This window comes from Pongo pygmaeus, chromosome 4 (assembly GCF_028885625.2).
Source record: "Pongo pygmaeus isolate AG05252 chromosome 4, NHGRI_mPonPyg2-v2.0_pri, whole genome shotgun sequence".
NCBI lineage: Eukaryota > Metazoa > Chordata > Mammalia > Primates > Hominidae > Pongo > Pongo pygmaeus.
In genome coordinates, this window is record NC_072377.2 from 145,629,054 (window position 1) to 145,638,868 (window position 9,815).

General features: G+C 38.5%; 1 protein-coding gene across 1 annotated transcript; it reads left to right on the forward strand.

Moving 5' to 3' along the window:
* Nucleotides 1-1,038: 1,038 nt before the first annotated feature.
* Nucleotides 1,039-8,868, forward strand: LOC129037298 (protocadherin beta-4). Its single transcript, XM_063665233.1, has one exon. The coding sequence runs from the start codon at nucleotides 5,251-5,253 to the stop codon at nucleotides 7,636-7,638; it is 2,388 nt and encodes a 795-aa protein (XP_063521303.1). The 5' UTR covers nucleotides 1,039-5,250; the 3' UTR covers nucleotides 7,639-8,868.
* Nucleotides 8,869-9,815: the final 947 nt, after the last annotated feature.

Genomic DNA, 9,815 nt, shown 5'->3' on the forward strand with positions numbered 1-9,815 from the left:
ATAAAAAATGTGAGTAGACCTGTAATTGCCAAAACTGACTAAGGAGAAATACTAGGTTGGTGCAAGAGTAGTTGTGGTTTTGCCATCACTTTCAATGGCAAAAAACGCAATTACTTTTACACCAACCTAACAAAAAACCTGAATAGACCTGTAATAAGAGATCGAACCAGTAATAAAAAACTTTCCACAAAGAAAAGCCCAGGACCAGATGGCTTCACTGGTCAATTCTACCAAATGTTTAAAGAAGAATTAACACCAGTACTTAATATACTCATTCAAAAAATAGAGGAGCAGGGACCACTTCTCAACTCTATTCTATAGAGGCCAGTATTAACATGATGACAAAACCAGACAGTGATAACACAAGGGAAAAAATACATACCAATTTCTCTTATGGATATAGATGCAAACATTCTCAACAAAATATTAGCAAACTGACTCTAGTATCACATAAAAATGATTACATACCATGACCAAGTGGGATTTATCTCAGGAATGCAAGGTTGGTTCAGCATGTTAAAATCAAACAATGAGCCAGTTGCAGTTGTTCATATCTGTAATCCCAGCATTTTGGAAGGCCAAGGTGGGAGGAATGCTTGAGGCCAGGAGTTCAAGACCAGGATGATCAACATAACAAGACCCCATCTCTACAAATTTTTTTTTAATTAGCTGAATGTGGTGGCTTGCACCTGTAATCCCAGCTACTCAGGAGGCCAAGGCATGAAGATTGCTTGAGCCCAGGAGCTCGAGGCTGCAGTGAGCTATGATTGTGTCACTGCACTCCAGGGGCCTGTGTGACCTTGTCTCAAGAAAAAAGATTTAAAAAGGGATTTGAATATACCTAGTCCTAAAGTTAAAAATGTTAAATTCATACTATTTTGAATAGTCTATTTTTAAAATGAAAGAGTATTTTTAAAACTTCACTATGACTTGAGGATGGTTTTGTTCTTACTTTGAAAGGGGAGAGTAGAGGAAAATTAAACATTAATTTTTGAGAGAAAGAGATAAATTTGACTATTATTTCTTTAAATCATATTTCCAATAGCACTATTTCAAGATGTTAAGCTCTCAATAATAAATGGTTACTATCAATGGTTTGTGGAATTTATTAGAAATTCTTATAAGAGGAATGATCTCCTGGAATGCTCTATTAAATGGGTACAATAGATACATCAGCTGACCATTTGAATGAAATAGCTGTAAAGCAAACAATAGTGCTCAGCGGTGAAAGCAAAGTAAATTTTACATTAGCTAACTTTCCAAACTTAAACCTATAAGATATTTTTAAAGTCACACTCACTGAAATGTAAATGTAGGAAGGGGATACTTGAATAATTAGAGTTTGACTTGAGAAATTTGTGATGGAATCTAAGATAATTTCTAATAATTTTTTCTAGAATAAAAATAGTATTTATAAGTTTAATATATCAAAATACTCAAATATGTGATATATAACTTAGAATATATCTTACAATCAGAAAGTGTGGGCTTTTCAACTTTGTTCCTTTTTTCCCAAGATTGTATTCTGGGTACCTTGCATTTTCATGTGAATTTTAGGGTCACTTTACCAATTTGTGCAAAAAAGCCAACTGAAATTTTGATAGGGATTGCACTAAATCTGTAGAGCAATTTGGAGTGTACCAATATTTTAACAATCTTAAGTCTTCCAATCCATGAACACTTTTCATTTACTTAGATCTTCTTTAATTTCTTTCAATGATGTTTTGTAGTGCTCAGTGTTCAGTTCTCCCACTTCTTTTGTTAAATTTATTCCTAAGCATTTTATTCCTTTTGATGATATCTATTATAAATTCCACTGCTTTCTTGATTTCATTTTTGGTTTGTTCAATGCTACTGCATGGAAATACAATTGATTTCTGTATAGTGATCTTGTATTCTGCAACCTTGCTGAACTCATTTATTTATTTCAGTAGTTTTTGGTTTTATTTTTTTGAGAAAGAGTCTCACTCTGTCACCCAGGCTGGAGTGCAGTGGCACAATCATGGCTCACTGAAGCCTCAATCTCCCAGGCTCAAGCAATTCTCTCACCTCAGCCTCCCAAGTAGCTGGGACCACAGGTGCATGCCACCACCTCTGGATAATTTTTTTTTTTTTTTTTTTGTAGAGACAGGATCTTGCTGTTGCTCAGGCTGGTCTCAAACTCCTGAGCTCAAGTGATCCTCCTGCTTGGCCTCCAAAAGTGCTGGGATTACAGGCATGAGCTGCCATGCCCAGCCTCAAATTTCTTTAAAATGATTTTTATCTTTCTTCAGTGATAAGGTTCTTGCCTATATTTTACCAGAGAGCAACTAGTTTCCTGCATATCCCTCTATTTTATCTTTCTTTGTATATTTAAAATGAAAAAAAATTGAATATCATGCTTCAGATCTGGCAACCAATTATGTAAATAGTCATATGAATCCTTCAGAATGGATAATACAGCTTTTCTGACTGGTATGAAATAGTTTTCAGGTGCTCATTCTTTACTTCATTAGCTTATCTTATATCATTAGCTTATCCTCCATTCAGGTATAACAGATCTTTTTTTCTGATAAATATGGCAGTTTAGGAAAATAAACTATGGCTTAATATGCTAGGCCATTCTTCTAGGCCACGCTTCTTGATTGTAACCTTAAACCCTTTATCAGAACCTAAACGACTTTTCAAAAGATCTATACATATTTTTATCCAATGTTTAAGGCTATGAGTAATTCATTATGTCACTCTTCATTTTTTTCACCTGATTAATGATCTCGACAAAAATGTCGAGTATTAGTTTTCCTTCCAATGTGTAAGTTGTATAAACATCTCTCTTTACTGGTAACTAACTATCTCTAAAGGGAGACAAGTAATTTTTAAGTTTCTAATAATAATTGAAAACTTGGATATAAATATATTTCACCTATGGTAACCATGTATCCAAGGCAAGGCTGAAGTTGGGATCTAAATTATCTGAAAAGTTGTTCACCTCTCCAGCTCTGCTTAGGCATATAGAAGAATGGTTTCTGGAGTCACACAGTAACAGTTTAAATCCTGGCTCTGCCGTTTCACATGCTGTATGACTTTGGACAGGTTATTTAAACTCTGTGTGCCACAATTCTTCATCTTTAAAATGTGGCTAATAAGACTGCCCACCTCGTAGGGTTGTTGGGGTGATAAAATGAGTCAATATATGCAAAGGGCTTAGAAAAATATCTGGTGTATAGTGGATATATATGTTAATGTTATTGAGATTTCATTTACTTTTGGATTGCAAAAGGAACTGAAAAGACCCACTTCTTACTCTATGTCAACATGTAGAAATAAGTAAACAAAATATGGTTTGAATTTTGTCCTGAATGCATTAACTTGAATCTAACTAAAACCTCGTTACTATATTAGAAACAATTTTCTCTTTGGTTTGCCCGGGAGATTTGTTTTCCAGTCATGTCTAAAATAATACTCTTTCTTTTTATTCTTTTCAGTATATATTTTTATTGTTTTTCATTTAATAGTGATGCATAGTGTATCTTTTCTGATTTACTTTAAATGTGAAAGAAAATTCTAAGATGTTAATATTATTATTACTGCCATTGATATATCCCTTATAGGAATTAATTAATAGAAATAGAATCAAAGTAAATTTAGTTATATAATGCTTAGCATGTATTATATTCTCAAAATTCTGTATTCAGTTTCAGACATATTCATGGCTGAATATATGATCTGACAATAATCTGCTTATATAGATAAAAACATCATTTGAGTGGATTAATTTATTAATTCAACTAGTATTTACTAAATAAAATCCATGTATCTTTCAAAAATAATTTTTACTAATACTTTGTATCACTATCAGAATCTGAAATCTCAGATTTCATGCTTTAAAAAGAATTCATTTAACATGAATTATAAATTATAATTACTTATATGAATTGGATAATTAAATAAAATAACAAGATATTTAAGGGGAGAAAATCTTATATGTGGCAAGATAAGTGGTGCTCCATTCAGTGTATTCATTGCAACCAATAAATTGGTTAACTGTGTCTCAGTGGCACCGTTCTTTCTTATTGTTTGAGAGTAATCACAGTAGCTACACACTGTGGTGGGATCCATTTTATACACAAGTCTCTTTACTTCACCATATCTGGGTAGAGACAGCCTAAGTTACCCTTTGGTCACAGAATAAAATATTTTAAATCAGTGCTTCTTGTTTTCCCCAAAATTAGCTGGTCAAGGAATATGATATCTGGGATACAAAAGGTGAGTGTGGTAACAGGCAAACTCATTGTAAAATATAGATTACATCTATCTTGCTAAAGAAGTTCAGCTTAAAGCCTTTATCTTCACAAAATTCTGTGACTGTTACTCACTTTTGTCTTGACATTATCCTCATAATAGTCACATAGAATAATCAAGTCCTGTTACCCTCTGAGCTTCAGTTTTAGTTTCCTTATCTTTTATTTCCTTTTTAGTTCTAAGAATCTGTGATTCTAATACTATGTGCCTTACTCCTAGGTTCAATGTAGGTTCACACTGTAAATTACTTGATACAAAACAAGATACCTGTTTATTCACCTGTATTACTATTTGCACATTAAAGTAGGAAAATAGAACCTTTCGTTTCAAAGGTAGTCCCGCTTTAGACCATGTATAGAGAACATCTTAAACTTTTGCATCATCACAAAGTGCTCACATTCTTAGAAAAGAACATATATAACTACTAAGAATTGAATTGAAAGTGTATAAAAATTTGTCTCCTGTGGTTGGATTATGTAAAGAAGAAATAGTTTCACTGATAAGCGTGTGGGGAGTCTGAGATATCTTCTTGATTTGTGCTCATGATTATTCTGGTTCTTGCACTGTAATGAAATAACCTTTTAAATTATGCAGTTTAATGTAACAAAGTTTGTAAAAAATTCTATGCTCTTAAAAATGGCTTTTATTTTAAAACTTCCCAAATACGCTGTCTTGAAGTTGTTAATTTCTCAATCAAGACGCAGGGTGGCGCTGCAGGCTAAGTTGTGAATAATGAGCCTTAAAAAGCTCGCTCGTATTCTTTTGTGTCGCTAGACGCAATCAAAAACACACGGAAGAAGCGTTGCAAGCAGTGCAGGTTTACCAACGGCTTGGGGCAGCGATATACTAAACAAATTTAATATTAAAAGCAACTGTGTGACGATTCCTCCAAGCAAGAAATTGGAATTGAATGTCTCAAGTCTCGTTGCGGTTGCTGAAGGGATTGGATATAGGGACCTGGACTCCAACATGAAGAAGCTAGGGAGAATTCATCCAAACAGGCAAGTGTTGGCCTTTATTTTGATGGTGTTCTTGTCTCAGGTTCGCCTCGAGCCTATTCGTTATTCTGTGTTGGAGGAAACAGAGAGCGGCTCCTTTGTAGCCCATCTGGCCAAGGATCTGGGCCTGGAAATTGGGGAACTGGCCTCCCGGTCAGCCCGGGTGCTGTCTGACGATGACAAGCAGCGTTTGCAGCTGGATCGTCAGACTGGAGATTTGCTTCTGAGGGAGAAACTAGACCGGGAAGAGCTCTGTGGTCCTATTGAACCGTGTGTACTGCATTTCCAAGTGTTCCTGGAAATGCCGGTGCAATTTTTTCAAGGAGAATTATTGATCCAGGACATAAATGATCACTCTCCAGTATTCCCTGAAAGGGAAGTGCTCTTGAAAATACTAGAAAATAGCCAGCCGGGGACTCTATTTCCGTTGCTAATAGCTGAGGATTTGGATGTGGGCAGCAATGGTCTTCAAAAATACACAATCAGCCCCAATTCTCATTTTCACATTCTCACTCGAAATCATAGTGAGGGCAAGAAATACCCAGATTTGGTGCAGGACAAACCACTGGATCGAGAGGAGCAGCCTGAGTTCAGCTTAACCCTCGTGGCGCTGGATGGTGGGTCTCCACCTAGGTCTGGCACGGTCATGGTTCGAATCCTGATCATGGACATCAATGACAATGCTCCTGAGTTTGTGCACACTCCATATGGGGTGCAGGTCCTGGAAAACAGCCCCCTAGACTCTCCAATTGTTAGGGTCTTAGCTAGAGATGTAGATGCTGGAAACTTCGGGAGTGTTTCTTATGGCTTATTCCAAGCATCAGATGAAATTAAGCAAACTTTCTCAATAAGTGAAGTCACGGGAGAAATACTACTGAAAAAAAAATTGGATTTCGAAAAAATTAAATCTTACCATGTAGAAATTGAGGCCACAGATGGAGGAGGCCTTTCTGGGAAAGGCACTGTAGTCATAGAGGTGGTGGATGTGAATGACAATCCCCCAGAACTTATCATGTCTTCACTCACCAGCTCCATCCCAGAAAATGCTCCTGAGACAGTAGTCTCTGTCTTCCGAATTCGAGATAGAGATTCCGGAGAAAATGGAAAGATGATTTGCTCTATTCCAGATAGTCTACCGTTTATTCTAAAACCAACTTTGAAGAATTTTTACACCCTGGTAACAGAGAGACCACTGGACAGAGAGACCAGCGCCGAGTACAACATCACCATCACCGTCACTGATTTGGGGACACCCAGGCTGAAAACCCAGCAGAGCATAACCGTGCAGGTCTCCGACGTCAATGACAATGCCCCCGCCTTCACCCAAACGTCCTACACCCTGTTCGTCCGCGAGAACAACAGCCCCGCCCTGCACATCGGCAGCGTCAGGGCCACAGACAGAGATTCCGGCACCAACGCCCAGGTCACCTACTCGCTGCTGCCGCCCCAGGACCCGAACCTGCCCCTCGCCTCCCTAGTCTCCATCAACGCAGACAACGGCCACCTGTTCGCCCTCAGGTCGCTGGACTACGAGGCCCTGCAGGCGTTCGAGTTCCGCGTGGGCGCCTCAGACCGCGGTTCCCCGGCGCTGAGCAGCGAGGCGCTGGTGCGCGTGCTGGTGCTGGACGCCAACGACAACTCGCCCTTCGTGCTGTACCCGCTGCAGAACGGCTCCGCGCCCTGCACCGAGCTGGTGCCCCGGGCGGCCGAGCCGGGCTACCTGGTGACCAAGGTGGTGGCGGTGGACGGCGACTCGGGCCAGAACGCCTGGCTGTCGTACCAGCTGCTCAAGGCCACGGAGCCCGGGCTGTTCGGCGTGTGGGCGCACAATGGCGAGGTGCGCACCGCCAGGCTGCTGAGCGAGCGCGACGCGGCCAAGCACAGGCTGGTGGTGCTGGTCAAGGACAATGGCGAGCCTCCGCGCTCGGCCACCGCCATGCTGCACGTGCTCCTGGTGGATGGCTTCTCCCAGCCCTACCTGCCTCTCCCGGAGGCGGCCCCAGCCCAGGCCCAGGCCGACTCGCTCACCGTCTACCTGGTGGTGGCGTTGGCCTCGGTGTCGTCACTCTTCCTCTTTTCGGTGCTCCTGTTCGTGGCGGTGCGGTTGTGCAGGAGGAGCAGGGCGGCCTCAGTGGGTCGCTGCTCGGTGCCCGAGGGCCCCTTTCCAGGGCATCTGGTGGACGTGAGCGGCACCGGGACCCTATCCCAGAGCTACCAGTACGAGGTGTGTCTGACAGGAGACTCTGGGACTGGTGAGTTCAAGTTCCTGAAGCCAATATTTCCTAACCTCTTGGTTCAGAACACCGGGAGGGAAGTTAAGGAAAACCCCAACTTCAGAAATAGCTTGGTATTCAGTTAAGTGTTGTATTTAGTTTAGTGAACCGCTCATTAGTTTTGTCAGACTTCCCATTGCAATGCCTTTATTTAAAAAAATTGTCTACTTATCTAAATATTCATACCACAATGTCAAACCTACGCATGTCCCAGATAAAGCTAAATTTGTCCCTTTTTTATTGTTATTAATTGCACTTAACATTTTTAGTTATACTGGATATTGAGTATGGATTTTCTCTATATTTGATCTATTGGTGATTAATCTTTTTGTAACCATAAATTACTCTATTAGGATAAAAATAAATTTTAATGAAATTCTTAAATTAACATCTTTTTAATGGAACATTTAAGTGAATATATGAACTCTTGAATTTCTAAATATTTGTTGTGCCTGTCTTTACCATGTAACTTAATGTTTGCAAGGCCAGAGCGTTTGAAATTTTTGTATTTAACTTTATAATTACCTTGTCCTTTCTGGTTGACTATACTAGGCTAAGCCCTCTTAATAGCCATGAGCCTAAAATTTAGTATACTCGTTTTTCACAAATTGTATATAAACATGCACTACATTAGTAATACACTAAAATTGTGGTCCTTTTCCTCTCATTACCACCACATGTCTAGTGATTATTTTGTTTATTTCGTTGCTACTTACCTAGTACACTGTAATGTTCCATAAGTGCTAATATTAAATTTTGTAAAAATAACTTATTTATAAATAATTATTAAAGAGAAAAATCTCATATAATTTGCCATAACCTTTCAATAAATAAAACTGTTAAATCATGGCCTGATATCATCTTTAAAAAAAAAATCTCAGAATCTGAAATAAGCCCTAAATTTCTCCCCAAAATCAAGACTCTTGAGAGCATCATAGGTCTCCTTGTGCTCCCTTTTACTCTCTATAAATAGAAATCCAAGTATACTTTAATATGTATATATTTTTTGGTTTTCCTACAGCTTCTCCCAATCTTTCAAAAGAATCAAGAAATTTCTTCTGCACCTTGGCTATTCTGTTTAAATCTGATAATCAGTTGATCTCAGGTTTTTCACTGTACATTACTTTGCAGATATGGACAACCTTTACAAAAATAATTTTTAAATGCTTAATTATTTTTATTTGTTCCTTAATGTAACCTTCAGTTATTTTGAATTAATTTAATTTCTCAATTATGCCAAAGTTGCACTTGCATGAAATAAGTACTATTTTGTCCTTGTAAAGACTGGAACAGGAATAAATTTATCTGAATTAAAATTGTTTTATGCTGTGATCAGTAAGCCCAGTAAGCTAGGTAAAGTTGTATGGATATAACTATAGGACACCTCTATTTTACTTTTGGCAGAATATGAGCAATTGAAGAACTTCCTTTATAATCTAAGATTTATTTTTAAATCTCAAGTATCATCCTACTGGCATTAAATTGCTTGCACTTTTCCTTGAATTACTCTTTTTTTCTAAACATGTAATGAAATACAAAGGAAAATTGACTAAGTTATTCTTGAAACATATTTTTTAGCGTTTATTCAATTTAAAAATCAAAGTGAAGAAGAGATAAAGTGAAAGCAGAATATAACGTACAAATATGTAAGACATAAATGTGGTAGTCAACTTTAATGTCTTCTTCCATTTATTATTAGCTATTTAAATGAAATAGCTTTGAGACCGGGCGTGGTGGCTCTTGCCTATAATCACAGCACTTTGGGAGGCAGATGGATCGCCTGAGGCCAGGAATTCAAAGCCAGCCTGGGCAAAATGGTGAAATCCCGTCTCTAAAAAAAACACAAAAATTAGCTGGGCGTGGTGGTGCACACCTGTAATCCCAGCTACAGGAGTGGCTGAAGCAGGAGAATTGCTTGAACCCGGGAGGTGGAGGTTGTGGTGAGCCGCACCTCCAACCACATAGATCACACCACTGCACTCCAGCCTGGGTGACAGAGTGAGACTCTGTCTCAAAAAGTTAAAAAAAAATGAAATAGCTTTTATTTATGATGACAAGTAAGAAATCTGGTTGAAGTTTTCACCAACTATATATTGACATGATGAAAGTCCAAAATCATTTTTTTTGTTGTTTATGCAGGGTAAGTCCAATTTGTATAATCACCCAAATGAGACTGTTCAAATAAACACCCCAAACCGACATCATCCTTGGAGGTATTCATAAAGCATGACTCATTCCTTACCAGCTAGGGGCTACTACCAGA